Below are 15,680 nucleotides of genomic sequence, written 5' to 3'. Positions count from 1 at the left end.
AGTTGAAGTTCAAAATCTTAAAATAAGTTAGATATTATTATTATTATCCCAGGACCCAATGGAGTCAAAGATTCATCAAGGAGGTCTGTTTGGTCATACACACAGCTCATCATATCATGCCTTAAACACATTCAATTTCTCTGCAGACACCACACTCTCAGGCAATGCATTCCAATAATTCATAACTCCTCGTGCAAGAATCCTATATTAATTGTAATTATTTTATGACCAAGATTAATTTATGGTCAATTAACAATTTTTATTAATTAATTTTAATTAATATTAATTCTTTATTAATAGTTTCACAGTGTGGTATGTCATGTGTTTGTGAGTGTGTGTATACATAAACACGTATGTGCACACACACATATAAAGACTAAGGGTTCAAATAATAAATTAACGATGTCTTATTCAAATATTTAATAATTAATTAACTATGAACTATTAATCCGGATAATTCAAAATTTAAAGCTACCAATTAAACATGAAAATATAGTAAATTTAAATTTAATTATTTTAGCTGTTGTCTATCTCTTAATGGAAGTTAAGGGAAATTAGCCAAAACACTGAACTAGCAGGACAGTGTTCAAACCAGTTTTAAGTTATGGATCTGAGAGTTGGGTTAGAAATAAAGCACTTGATCAAAGATTAATGAGATCACAGATATGAGAGTTCTCAGAAAAATGAGGGCATGAACAGATGACATCAATGGTAGAATCATATTAAAAATGAAGATATTAGGAATGTGTAAGCAGAACTAATCTAAGGCGGTATGGTTACTCAAACAAAATGGGAGAGGAGAGGTTAGCAAAAAAGATTGATGCCAAGATGGTAGGAACAATATCCAGAGGAAGACCAAGAGTTAGATGGACTGATTCAGTCAGAAGTGAAGAAGAAGCCTGAAATATAGATACGACAATATTGGAGTGCTGACAAGTAAGAATAATTTAAAGGAAAATTGTTGATTGGTTAATAATAATGTAAACTTAATTATGTAGTGCTGTCATAGTAGCCTGTACACCCCAAAAGTACAAATCAAGTAATTGATGATAATGACTGCTTTTTGGGGATTACAAGAGATACTGAAAATGACACTAAGTAGCTCAATATGTAATCTGAAATGGCATTTTAAGACATGATGATATAAGCAAATATTAACCAAAGAATAATAAATTCTTTTCACTGAATAAAAGCTTAAATGGCATACAAAATGACCCTTTTACGATTAATTAATGACTGCCTTGTGATAAGTTTTTCTCCCTAATTTCTATCATATCATTATTGTTGTAAAAGTTTTTATGAAATAAAAATCTCACCTGCTCCAGAATCACATTTTCTAATACAAAAGATGAATATTTTGACATCTGAAGATGATGACTAATTACAAATCCAACGCATTCAAGAAAGGCTTGCTCAATGGCATTGCATTCACTTGATGATTTCTGTACTTTTTCCAAACTTAATCTGTAAAGAGTAATTTTTTTTTGTGATGATTAACTTTCAGTATATTGAATTATATAATGAAATTTTCGAAAATTAATAGATGCTATTGGTTGTAATACTTTTATATGAGTATTTTTATAAGAGTATATTTCATATTATATATAATTTTAACTCTCCCTTGCACAAGATGGGAATTTTAATGTTATCTTCTTTATTGCAGATAAAATTGCGATAATGTTCACACACTCATTAAATTTTTGTTTAACGATGTTCAAAATGTCAACAGATTCCACCAAACATTAATGAATACACATATAGCAAAACTCTGCATCGTTCTTTTTTATGACAGTAAAATAGGGTGTATCCTCTAATTTAGAAATGCCTTTTTTTTTTTAATTAATTATTTCAGTAATTCCAAAAGTTCATCATCATCAAATTCCTGCAATGTACCCTCAAGGGGTGTATGACAGTACTACATGAAAAAAAAAATTACATCATTACTACCTTCCTATCTACAATTTTCCTCCAAATCAGTCTGTTACTTGACAAGACTCTAACATTATCAGATCTTATATTTCTATCATCTAAGGCACTTTGTACCATATCAATCCACCTATATCTTAGTCTTCCTCTGGGTCGTTTTGCTGCAAACCTGGCAGAGAACACTTGTTTTCCTAATCTTTCCTCGCCCATTCTGTTTAAGTGACCATACCACCTGAGATTAGCTCTGCTAACGCATTCCTGGATGCTGACAATGTCAAGTTCTTATCTAACATCCTTGTTTTTAATATGATATTGCCATTGATGTCATCTGTTCAGGCCTATAATCTTTCTCAGGACTCTCATATCTGCAGTCTCTAGTCTTTGGTCAAGTGTTTTACTTCTGACCCAGCTCTCAGATCCATAAGTTAAAACTGGTTTGAACACTGTCTTGTATACAGCTAATTTAGAGTTCCGACTAATTTCTCTCTTATTCCTTATAAATTTCTTCATTTGACTCTCCCCCCATAAAAGCTTTGCTGATTCTGTTGTCTATTTCTATATTTAATTTACCATCTTCCTAAAAATCATACCTAAGTAGCTGAAATGTTTTACTTGTTCCACAGGTTCTCCATTCACAACACAGTTGATATTTTCAGTGATTCTGCCTATTTTCATTGTCTTTGTCTTTTAATTGCTGACCTTCATACCATATCTATTACAACAGTTATTCAATTTAGTCAGAAAATCTTGCAGAATTGTAGCGGATTTATTTAGAAGTATAACATCATCCGCATAAAGTAAAGAGCTGACATTAACATCTCCAATTTTGATATCATGTTTAATACCACTTTCCTTCATAATGTGATCCATATAGATAATGAATAACAAAAGGGATAATGTACATCCTTGTCTCACACCAAATTTAACATTAAACCATCTTCTTGTACTTCTTTCAATTCTAACTGCTGACTTACAACTCAAATAAAGACTAAGTACTGCTTGATATAATGCCCCATTGATACCAATGGGGCATTATATCAACGCTACAGCATATTGAAGCTATTCAATATGCTGTAGCGTATTGAATAGCTGCTCTCTTAGCACCTTGTCATATGCCTTTTCCAAATCGACAAAACTTAAATACAGATCTTTGTTATATTCCCATGCTTTCTCAACTTGTCATAAAGTGAAGATCTGATCCTGACAGCCTCTATTTGGCCTGAATCCAGCTTGTTCTTCACCAATCTTTTCTTCCACAATTATTCTCAACCGTTTCTCAAGTATACTTGCATAGATCTTGCCAGAAACACTCAATAGGGAAATACCTCTGTAATTCTCACATTCAGTTTTATTTCCCTTTTTATATATGGGTACTATGAGCGCTCTACTCCGGAATTCGTCCCTCTGTCCAGGTTTTCTGAATTATGAAGTGTAGCGACTGTAAGACTCTTATACCACCATACTTCAGCATTTCTGGTCAAATATCATCTAATCCTGCTGCCCTTCCACATTTTCTTCAAGTATGGATATGTATTCCTGACTGCATGCTTTCATTCATTTTCATTTTCTTCAAGTATGGAAATTTATTCCTGACTGCATGCCTGGTCAGTGTTTTTTACCACATTGAAAAACTGCTAAATGAAACAAGCAGTTATGACAGCAAAGTAATTACTCCATACTTCAAGGATATCTTTTTCTCCCATTTTCATGTCACCTTTATCATCTCGAACTCCTTTTACAGCCCTCTTTTCTCCATTCCTAAGTTTCTTCAACAACCTCCAGAATATTTTGCCACCTTCTTGATATTTATTTTCTATATTGTTGCCAAAGTCCTCCCATGACTTTTGTTTAGCTAGTTTTACACAGTGTTTAGCATTCTTTCATTTGTCTCTGTATTCTCTAAGAGCACAAGCTGACTTATTTGCCAGGAACTTTTGATATGCTTTCTTCTTTTCCTTCACTGCCTCTTTAACTTCCTGTGTCCACCATGCAGTTCAAATTTTTCTATCCTTGCAAACAACTTCACCACATGCCTCTCTAGCTGAATCAATCAGGGTGTTCTTTAAGGCTTGCCACTGAATCTCCAAGGTTTGGTTCCAATTCTCAAACTCTTTCATTTTTTCTTCAATAATCTTTGTGTATTTTAGTCTACAGTTCACATTTGAGAGCTGCTCAACTTTTATTCACTTTAGAACTTTCTTACATGTTATTCTTTTCAATGTGAAATTCAATTTTATCCTGCTCAAGACTAAATAGTGATCACTTTCAATTTCAAATCCTCCGTACACTCTGGTGTCCTGCACCAGGGAGAAAACATCACTATCAACAATAACATAGTGAATGAGACTTTTCTTATTCCTTGCCTCTTCTCTCCATGTGAATTTGTGCACGTTTTTATGGGAACATTGTGTTAGTAATAACCAGTCCATGTCCTGAGGAGAAATCCAACAGATGTTTGTTATTATTATTAGCTTTGCTCTTTTCTCCAAATTTTCCCAAAATATTTTTGTATGTCTCACACTCATTTCCTACTCTGCTATTTAGATCCCCAACAAGACCAACTTTTCCTTTTTCATTGTGTCAATTGCTTTTTCTAAAGCCTCAAAAAATTCTTCCACTTCTACCTTAGTAGAACCTTCTGTGGGACCATAGGCACTAATAAGTCTCATTGTCCAGTTCACCATTCTCATATTTGCTCAAATCATTCTACTTGAGACTGACTGCCATTCAAGAAGATTAGCCTCGTATTTTGTGTTGAATACTATGGCTACTCCTTCTTTTCCTTGATTGTCATTGCCTGAATATAACATTTTGTATTTATTGCTCAGAAAGTGCTCACCAATTTTTTTCTTTTTTTTTTTGTTTCAGTCACCCCTATTATGTACTTATCTAATTCCTCAGCTAGCTCCATTTCTTTGCCCAGGCTTCTTATGTTGATAGTACCAATCTTTAACTCTGGTGATGTTGAGTTGGGGTGCGTTTTCAAATTTGTTCCAGTAGCTGACTTTTCATTGTTCGTCCTGGTTCCCTGGCGAAAACAACGGGAGTCTTGTTTAACCAGGCGATGCCCCCAGCCGGCATGAAATTTTGTCATGTTGTACATGCCAAAAGTTTACAGCAATAAATTTTTATGATGTATAATGAAGAAAATTCACTGATGAGATGAATCTGAAAAATTTTCTTAATCTAAGTTGCATTTACCTGAATTTATTATAAATAATAACCATTAATGATATTTTGCGCTGTAGTTATAATCAGAAGACCTACCTGGACTGATGTAGTTAGCAGTGATTTAGAGAACAAAAATGTAAAGTATATGAAACCAAGTTGCACAAAGCACAAGTATATGATCATGCTGTACATGATCCCTCAGGTACTGGATAAAGTTCCAAATGAATTTTCCACTGGCCTATCAATAACTGCTATTCAACAAAGTGGCTTACAGTTTTCCATTTTATGCCAAGAGTCTTTCTCTTCGGCAAAGATACCAAGCAATTTTATAAGCTAGGTTTTAATCTTTTTTTTCCCAAGTAAGCAAACAGACAAGTCAGTCAAGTTTGCGCCTGCACGTAGTGCAAGTCTGAAGCAACTCGTGGTAAAGGTGGAGTAAGCTCCGATCACTTTCCTTAGTATTTTCCCCTAATGCAAAGCACATCCCCTTGCAGAGATATATGATGCTATGCATTAAAGGCAAGGGCCACTACCCAGACTGGTTTCGACCTTTATTGAGGTCTCATCAGTGGGGGCCAGACCTAAAAATGCCAAGGTTGAAGTAATGCAGAGCTTATAAATTTTACCTAAACTTGCACTATGTGCAGGTGAAACTTGACTTACTTGTCTGTTTGCTTACTTGAGAAAAAAGGATTAAAACCTAGCTTATAAAATTGCTTGGTATCTTTAACATATTATATACCCAAGGTAAAAAACTTTCTAAGTCTTTCTCTTCCTTAGTGAATTTGTTATCAGTAAGGAAAACTTCTAATCTTAGAAGGTCATTGAAAATAGTTATAAGCAGTTCAATTATTTAGTACCATACCAAAGTTAATCCTTTACCTAAATATTGAGCAAGCAAAAGTTTGCATGTGAAGTATCTTCGTGAAAAGGTTACTTGTATATAGAGGCAGATGGATTCACATCAAACTGCCTCAGTATCCCAAAAACTAATTCTCATCCACAATACTTTAATAATATCAAGATACACCATTTTGCTTTTTGCATATGGAAAATATAACTTCTGCATTGATTTAGATCTCAGTATATGCAGAGCTGTATACACATTCAATCCTTTTATTCTTTTCATATTTGTTATACTTTTGACAACTGATTAAAGGTGTTCACAAAGTTTTTTTTTTTTTTTTTTGATAGATTTTATTAACCACTCAACTCTGGTTTTATTTTTAAACTTAATTTTTGGGATATTTTTAGACATCTGATTATGAAAGATACCGTTAAGTTTCTTATACTATTAATATTTCTTCTATTCAAATTCCAAATCTCATTTCATGCTACCACAATATCAAAATCAGCCTTTCTTAAAATTCAAACCTTGCTGCTTTTGCAGTTTCTTCCTTTAAGTTTAATTTATTTAGTGCCAGAGTTAGTGGTCATTATCAACATTGGCTTTAATCATAACATACAGCTCTTAATATTATAATTATTATAAAGAGAAATGCATTGGGTTTATTTGGCCACAATAATGTAAAAATCAAAACCAACTAGCTTTGCCACAGATACTTATGGCTTCTTCTGGGTTACGATGAACAAAAATACAATAAAATACAAAGCTAACATGAACTATATCATTACTAAAATACAGAATTAATGTAGGAACCGTTAATATAAAAGTTGAAACAGTGTGAGCAGGCATGGATTAGTTATCGTTCAGTAATGAGTGCAAGACAGTTGGCTGAAAAATTAAAGTCTGACATGTGAAAAGATTTAATGAATGATTTCACATGTCCAGAAGAAACAACAGTATCTGATTTTTACTAGTTGAAAGTCTACACATTCATCATCATAGCTCTATACTATGCAAATTTTTCTCTGGTTCACATATTTAATGAGTTGTCAATTTCAAATTTCATATTCTTTCTTAAGTATGCATCACATTTTTCCTTTACTTGGTCTCTCCTGACAATATTATGCTCCCCTTGTGTAATTCATCAAAAACTTCCTATTCATTAAGCCAAATTTCAGCAACTACTATTGTTCTATGTGATTATTATCTTTAGCTACTAATTTAAAACTACAGGAGCTTATTTTAAACTTCATGCATTAGTGTAAAGATATGTTAAACCCTCAAATCATCTTTTGAAGATAATTTCCTTGAGGTTCTCCCTTACATTCTGAATTACCTTTGATGCTTGCTTCTTTCTTCTCTCTTTCAGCCAGTTACAGTGACTTCCTTCGATTTCTCCTCCAGATTTTTTAAATACATCATGCAGCAGTTATGGCCTTATGCAGCTCAATGGAACTATTAGAACTAAGGATGACATCATTACATAACCACATTCTATCATTGATCAAGTTCATAACTGCGCTTGACCAGTTAACGTCCAATTTGCTGTCAATGCTCTGATCATACATTCTTCGCTATCAAATCTAAGCATAATACTTATGAAACTAACTTTATTTACCCTTGATTTCTTAATTGAAATAGTTGTAAAAAATCCTCCTCCTCCAATTTCTTAATCTCGAATTTAAGTCATTAGTTCCAACTAATGCAAATATCTCAGAATTCCTTTCATTTTCCTCATAAATCTCATACTTCAAGATCTAACTTTCACACCAAGAAAAATATTCAGGCAACTTTCTTGCAGTAGACTACTTAATATATTTCTAAATAAATTAAAGATACCAAGAAATTATATACTTGGTTTAATCCTTTATCCAAACAAACAAAATTAAACAAAGTTTGCACCTGAAGTATTTTCAGGACTGGGGCAAATTGTATATAGAAGCTAATGACTTCATATCACTTGATTTAGTATCCCATACTTTATGATGGGATACTTTTGTGCATTCTTAAGGGTATATATAATAATACTATGCATTATGGGAAGGATCTCTACCCAGACTGGTTTCAACCCTTTATTGAGGTCTCTTCAGTGAGAGCCAGACCCAGAGGTGATACTAAGTAATGCAGAATATATTTTTGTTATTTATATTAATAATATAAATATATTAATATTTTTATTATTTTTATTAATATATAAAATATATTAATAATTAATATATTTCTGATTCCTCACACCACGAAGTCTCCATAAGCTATAATGGTGATGCCTGCTGTGATATTTATTGTATTGTACTATTAACATTATTAGAATTCACATAACTAGAAAATAATTATTCCACTAAGCTATCCTTTCACACCAATTTCATCCTTCAAGATCCAGGTATCTATAGAATCTGAAATATTAAAATTTCCTCTTTAAATTCAAGATTTCTGCTTTTCCAAGTTGTTACTTTCCTCCAATCCTCATATAAATGTCTTCACCAGTTACTTCTATTTTCTTTTTTTTCATAATAGCACACTGAAGTGATTTGCTATTCATTAATTTCACACCCAGTTTGCCTTCCATACCCTCTTTCTCCAGTGTTTACAAATACTGCACAATACCAAGTTTCTTGATGCTATTTACACAAGCCTTAGATGACAAAGTTCATGTTATCACTAGCAATATAAATGAGAGAAAGCATAAAAAACATCTCCCATCAAAAAACTTAAGTTAGTTAAGGATCACCATCTACACCCAGCACTGAAAAAAATAAGGATATATAAATATATAACATATGTATGCAGCAATCATTAGTTTATTAATTATCTTAAAATATCATATATTTTGGAATGAATAACTCATTGTTCTATCCTCAGCGATGCAATCACTGCAAGTTAGTTCAAAAATTATAGTAAGAATATACAGTAATCAGCTAATAATTTAAGGCAGGTCACTGCCAAAATAATATGACCTCCCCCATGGGTGGCAAGTTTTTAGTCCACTTTCAAATGAACTAGTCCATTCAGTTTAATTTGTCATGTTTTTAGCCCTTACTTTCAAGTGGAATAAAAACATTAATGCTGTTTGAAAAATTTCCCAGTTTTCACAAGGATAATCCACTGAATTCAGTGAGATTTCAGAACTTTTCTTAAAGTGCATGACTAAAACTAATTCTATGAAAAAGCTTGGTGTCCTTCCAAAAGGTTCTATGTTCAGTAATGATACCACATTGGACAAGACTGGACTTTAACATGTTCGCTGCCAACTATGAGTATATTCGTAGTTGGTATATGAGCCTCACAAGCCAACTACAAATATACTCGAATGACACTTACCACTGGCAACAAGATTACTAGTACTGACCTTGAAGAAGTGAAAGTGCTTGGCGTGCAGAGCATAGCAGCGAAAGTGTGTATAGTCGTAGTTGGTATATGAGCCTCACAAGCCAACTACGAATATACTCGTATGCCGATTACCGCCAGCAACAAGATTACTCGTACTGACCTTGAAGAAGTGAAATTGTTTGGCGTATGGTAACAAACTATGCCCGAGGAGCGTGGCAGCGAACGTGTTATTACTACTTCCAAGCCTCCACAGAGTCTGAAGACTCATTGCATGATACCCAACACTCACATACCACAATAATCATATCTTGCTATGAAAACATTGGGTTGGAGCACTCACCACCCACTCCAGCAACACATACTTGTGTAATTCATCATAAAAGCTTTGGTTTCACTAATCTTCTTCTCTACCTTTACATACCACACAAAGATAAAGGAGCATGTTTGTTTCTGGGAATAGGTAAAAAACAGTTAAGTTTGTTGCAAGATCAGGCACTTTGCATTCCTGTATTTATTGATGTGTAAACATGTCAAGCCTAGTACAGTGGCAAGAATTGGAATTTTCTTGATATCCAGGTAAGTTATTCAGAAATACCACAAAAGCAAGGAATCAGAACCCTTCTCTCAATGGCAACAGTATTTTTTGATGATTCTTTGAATGATTAAGGAGTTGTACTCATTTTATTATATTAAAATGAGTACTCAGTAATGTATTTTGTTATCTTGATTAAAAAAAAACATACAAAGTGACTGATAGCACTAAAATGAGTAGTCCTTTCTCTTCTCTTACTCTAGCTAACTAATCTTTAAAACTGTTTTCAACCATATCAATCATCACTTTAGCTCTGCTAATAAGGTTAGATCAGACTTTTAGAAAGACAAAGAAAGTGTTAGCTGATCTGAGATAGACCAGTGTGAGACAAAAAATTTTGTTCTCAAACTTTGTATATTTCTTCATGTTATCAGATTTAATTTTCTTAATAAAACAGTTCCTTTTGTAAGTCTTTATGAAATTTACTTTTCTTTGATTGTTCAGTTCATACACTATCATGCATGGACATAAGCTTGGTTGAACAGCCCCATATACTAGAAATAAGTAAATAAACTGATCTTTTCATGACTTGTAAGGAATTGATATTATTTTCTTTTATTATTAATATTAATATATTGTGTTTGATACAATTTCATTATTTTAAAATGTTCAAGATCTCACTTTTTTTTTTGTGCATTCACAAACAAGGACAAAATTGCATCTGGTAGCTGGGACACCATGACACATTATCTGAAACTGAGACATATAGTCATCTTTATGGAGGATTTATGGAGACAAAAACACATGTTTTGGTGTATTATTTTACTTCTAATTATGAAAACAACACCCGACATTTCGACCTCTGTATCAAGGTCATCGTCAGGAAAACATACAAATGCACAGGACATGGTATGGCTATGACACTACACAGAAGATAAATCTAAATGCACTATTAATCGTTTACCCTAGCCTGACCTCTGGTAAAGAAAATAATAATAATAATAAATAAAAAATTATATAAAGTAGCAAAATAAAATAATTTTTATACATAAGTATAATGGATATACAGATGAAAAAAAAATCCAAATAAATAAAAATTAAAAACTTTTATAGTGGAATAACATTAAACACATCTCTACAGTTCTCTTATATCAAGGTTTTCTTGTGTTAGGATTCTGCCATCATTCTTGTTTAGATTCAGATGATGTTTCAGCATCTCACAAGCTTCCTTGAATTTTCTTTCAAATCAGGTTTTGATGTGGTGCCTTTCCAGTTGATTCTGTGACATGTTTGAAGTGCATAATCTGATAGGCCTGTTTTACCATAGCAAAAAAAAATTTAATGTGGCATTTATGTTCATCTTTTCTTAGTGGGATGGTTCACCCTGTTTCTGCTATGTAGGATAGATTGCAGGTGCAGTGAATTTGATAAACCCCTGAGTGGGTAAGGTAGGGTAGGGAATCTTTGAGCTAAGTATACTCTTTAATTTTGCAGGAGGTTTGAAGATTGACTTAATGTTGCATTTATGAAACATTCTATTTTTTTCTGATATTCCCCTAATGTATGGTATGGCTATGGCATTCTTGTAATTTTTTTGCTTTTAATAGTATTATTGTGGAGGTTCTTGTGAAGTTTTTTTTGTAGCCTTTTTTTTTTTTTTTATAAATGTTTGGCTAATAATTTTATATTCCTTCTTCAGCGCCTGCTTACTGGAACAAACTGGGCTATATGTTTGAGGGTGCTGATGACCCCTAGCTTTTGTGTGGGATGGTGTTATGAATTGTGTAATTAGCCTGTGTGTAGGCAGACCATGAATGAAAGGCAGCCTGAGACATGTGGCAAGCATGTCTAGAAAAGGAAGAGAGGTTGTTTTCAATCTCGATGGTAAATTGGATACATTTGTTTTGTTTGTTCAGGTGGCTTAGGAATATATTTGATGTTTTGTAGCCATGAGGCCAAATGGCAAAAATATCAACATATCTAAGCCAGACTTTCGGCTTTAGGCTTACTGAATTGCAAGTTCGTTCATTCTTAAATGGCCATTTTATTAAAAGAATTGATGAACATCAAATACACCTGATACTGTAAATCATACAGTATCAGGTGTATGATTTACAGTATCAGGTGTATTTGATACCAGATACTGTAAATCATACATGTGTGGTATGGCTTTGAAGCACCAAAATTGAGCACAGGATATTTTGAAATGGCAAACAATTTGTTACAAAAGCTGTTTTAGGCATTAGTGCTTGTTCAAGGAAAGTTTTAAGGAATTAGTTTACTGCCCAAATTCAAATCAAGATGGTTTATCTATTTTTCCTAAGCAGCTAATAATACAGCTAACCCTCGTAAACATGAATGTTAGGTTCCAAAGAAATGGCGCGTTATATAAATCGCATTATGCAAAACTCGGATCACATAGAAGAAGTAGGGTTATTTTCCGAATTTTTTTTTTTTTTTTAATAAGCAATAATGACATATCCACAAAAATATATTTTTATTTAATTCAGGTAATTCATATAAGTTAAGAAAATATATAAATTATGAAACAAATACACAGTATAAAATTATAAAAATTACAAATTGTACGTAAACTTCATTGAAAATAATGCATAAATGTTTTAGGCAAAATAAAATAAAGTGCATATTTTAATCTTTCATAGCACAAGGAATTGAGTAGTTAATAAACACTGGTTTGTCATGTAATCACCTGATGCATTACTACAAAAACTGTAGAGTAATTCTATCTTTGGAAATTTTGAATCCAGAAGCTGATCTTTCATTTTTCAAAATGTTGTAGGTGCATTTTGGCATTTATTTTCCAATATTACCCAGATTCATCTGCATTGCACACCTGCTCTGCATTATAAATGTTTATAAACTTTGAGAGCTTTTTGTTTAATAAGATTTCGATCCAAAGGAATTTTATTTTGAGTGCAATCTTCTATCCAAATCATTAGAGATTTTCCCATTTTTCCGATTAGAATATCGCATACACGAGTAACGCGTTTTGCACTTATCATTGACCCAGCAAATAAACACGTTCTCGGATTTTTTATGTTCATCTTGTTTCATTGTTCGAATTGTGGATTCATTTAAATTCAAAGTCCTTGCAACAACTTCTAGTTTTTCTCCATTTTTCAACCGATCCATAATTTTAATTTTTTCTTCGACAGAAATGAATTTTCAATGTTGGTTTTTTTTTCCCCTTTCGTTGCAGTTACCTTTGTGGTTACTATAAAAATAAATTATTTACATAAAAATGCATTACATATTAATTATGTAACTCACCAGAAAATAAAGTGCTCAGCTTAAGATTAACACACTTATGATTTTAATGTGCTTTTCTGGCAAAAATGAAGGCAATTTTAAACAATAAACACTTTATACGGTAAACAATTGATGTACATGTGTACTAAAGGGTATTTCCCCTAATATAAATTCACTACTTATAACTACATGTGCGATACGGGCAAATGCAAATTTAACAAAGATAAAATTTGATTTTCAAGTCACACGGTGAAAAACATGAAACGCTAAAGGGTATAAGTACGGCGTTGAACAAGGGTTATTATAATTTGTAGGCCACGTTGTAAAAGTACCGCGTTATACGAGGGTTACCTGTAATTATTTTAACATAAACATTCATGTGTTAAGCTTCATTATTTCCTGTACTGCTGAACAGATTCTTTTCTGTTATATCTTCTCTGGCATGTAAGAAACTGCCTTGAACAGCTAGCCAATTATTATGCATTCTTATCTTCTTTTAAACTAGCCTACTGTCCAGTTTCAGATGGATGGAGTTATTCTTTCTGAAATATCTGACATTTAAGTGATCAATAATATTTAATTGTGTATACATTTCTATACTAAAACAATGCTAAAAGTTGCATTAAGTGTATCCCTTGTGAAATGCATCTAAAATTATATTTTATCATAAATTTGAAAATTAGAATATGATGTTATTAATAAACATAAATATAATTAAACTTTTTTGTATACATTCATTTGGAAAATTAGTTATCTAATAATATCCACAATGATCTTTTAAATTAATTTTGAACAATGACATATCTTACCCTTGTCTCATATTATTAAAAAAATCTTCATAAAAAATATTGTCTTCTAGATCTTCAGGTATTTTACTCAACAGAGGTAGTAAATTTGGATATAAAATTGCAGCATTCCCCCTGCCACCTTCTCTTAAAAGGGTCCACAGCTGTGGTAAAACTGCTTTTTTCACACTTATGTTCTGCCAACAATCCTAAAATATTAGATGTCAATATAAATAATGAAATTAATTTAAAATTTCTCTAGTTTATTCAAAACATATTCTGAAATTACAATAAATCAAAATGCAAAAATGGCATTTAAACCTGCGTAAGGCAGAAATACCAATACAAAGTGAAAGGATTAACAGAGATAATTGAGGTTTTATTATAGCAAAACTAAAATTTTGATGTCTGCATAGTCACTTCATTATTATTATAGGTATCGCTCGATCAATCCGGTTAATTAATCCCTCGATGTTAACGCGTATATCAAATTGGTGTTAATCAAATATAATAATCAATGGTAAAAAGTACAATTTGTCCATGATCGAGTACTGTACTAATAGTTCGTTTTATATGTACTCTTTTAGGAAAGATAAAAAATGAATGCAAAGTAAATGTTTAATAAATACTTGTACCTACATTAGTTACTGCAATTTTTTTTTATCAAAAGAAGTTATCAAGAGTCGTTTGAACAGTTTTAGTTTTTTTCTTATCGGCATAAATTCTACGATAAGCAAAATGACTCTCCAGACCTCAGCAAACAAGCATTCTTCGATTAACATCTGGATCCATATCCATTACTTGCTGCTTAAGCAATTCTAAACTGCAAAATATTCCATCCAGTTCTTTGACTGTTATCTCCTTTGGAACCTCATCTTCACATCCTATTTGTTCGTTGTCTTCATATGTGCATTGTTATTCAATTTCAAGAAGATCGTTGTCACTGAAATCTTTTGAATTTGAATCCAATAATTTTTTAACATCTTCTGCATCAATACCATCAAAACCAAGGTCTTCGCCAATTGCAACGATTTCTTCGACCATGTTGTTCACAGGATTTTGAAAACAACCTAAGTCATTATCGCATTCCGGCAAAAGGTTTTTCCAAACAGCTTTCATGCAGTTAGAAGACACTTGCTCCCACGAGTCATGAATGTTTTCAATTGCATGTTTAATGTTAAATTTTTTCCAAATATGTTGGAGCTAATCGGATTTTCTCCTGTTGTTGTTTCTACTGCCTTTGGAAATGTCTTTTTAAGAAAATAGGCTTTTAAAGTTACAATGATGCCCATGTCCATAGGATGTAGCAATGATGTCGCATTCGGTGGGGAAAATAAAACTTTCACATTCTCACACAGATCATTAAGAGAATTTGGATGACCAGGTGCATTATCTAAAAGCAAAAGAGTTTTGAAAGCTAAGTTATTTCTCTTGCAATAAGCTTCAACTGCCAGGCAAATATAAGACTTAAACCAATCTTCTAATAGACTTTGGGTAACCCAAGCCTTCTGATTTGCCTGTCAAATTACAGGTAAAGAGTTCTTGTTACATCCTTTTAAAGTCCTTGGGTTCTGAGTTTGATAGACAAGCAGCGGCTTCAATTTAAAATCTCCATTAGCATTCCTTCCAAGCATAACAGTTAAGCGATCTTTTGATACTTTATAGTCAGGCTGCGCTGCTTCTTTTTTTGATATAAAAGTTCTAGATGGAATTTTCTAGAACTTTTATATCAAACTGATGAAACTGGCCTCCAATAGAGGCCAGTTTCATCTACACTGAAAAATTTGGCAGTAATCGTAATCATTTTCTTCGATAGTTTTCT

The 15,680-nt window shown here is 32.6% G+C and overlaps 1 protein-coding gene across 1 annotated transcript in view; it reads right to left on the bottom strand.

Moving 5' to 3' along the window:
* Positions 1–15,680, bottom strand: part of Ltn1 (E3 ubiquitin-protein ligase listerin) — a 359,867-nt gene that overhangs the window by 239,717 nt on the left and 104,470 nt on the right. The window contains exons 8-9 of the mRNA XM_090403432.1: positions 13,883–14,067; positions 1,317–1,464 (exon numbers count right to left, since the gene is read on the bottom strand). Of these exons, the coding sequence (XP_090259558.1) occupies positions 1,317–1,464; positions 13,883–14,067 (333 nt within the window). The remainder of the gene's footprint in view (positions 1–1,316; positions 1,465–13,882; positions 14,068–15,680) is intronic.

Source organism: Typopeltis vanoorti, chromosome 14 (genome assembly GCF_054136105.1).
Source record: "Typopeltis vanoorti isolate ZY-2024b chromosome 14, IOZ_Tvanoo_1.0, whole genome shotgun sequence".
Classification (NCBI taxonomy): domain Eukaryota; kingdom Metazoa; phylum Arthropoda; class Arachnida; order Uropygi; family Thelyphonidae; genus Typopeltis; species Typopeltis vanoorti.
This window is presented reverse-complemented; position numbering and strand designations above follow the sequence as displayed.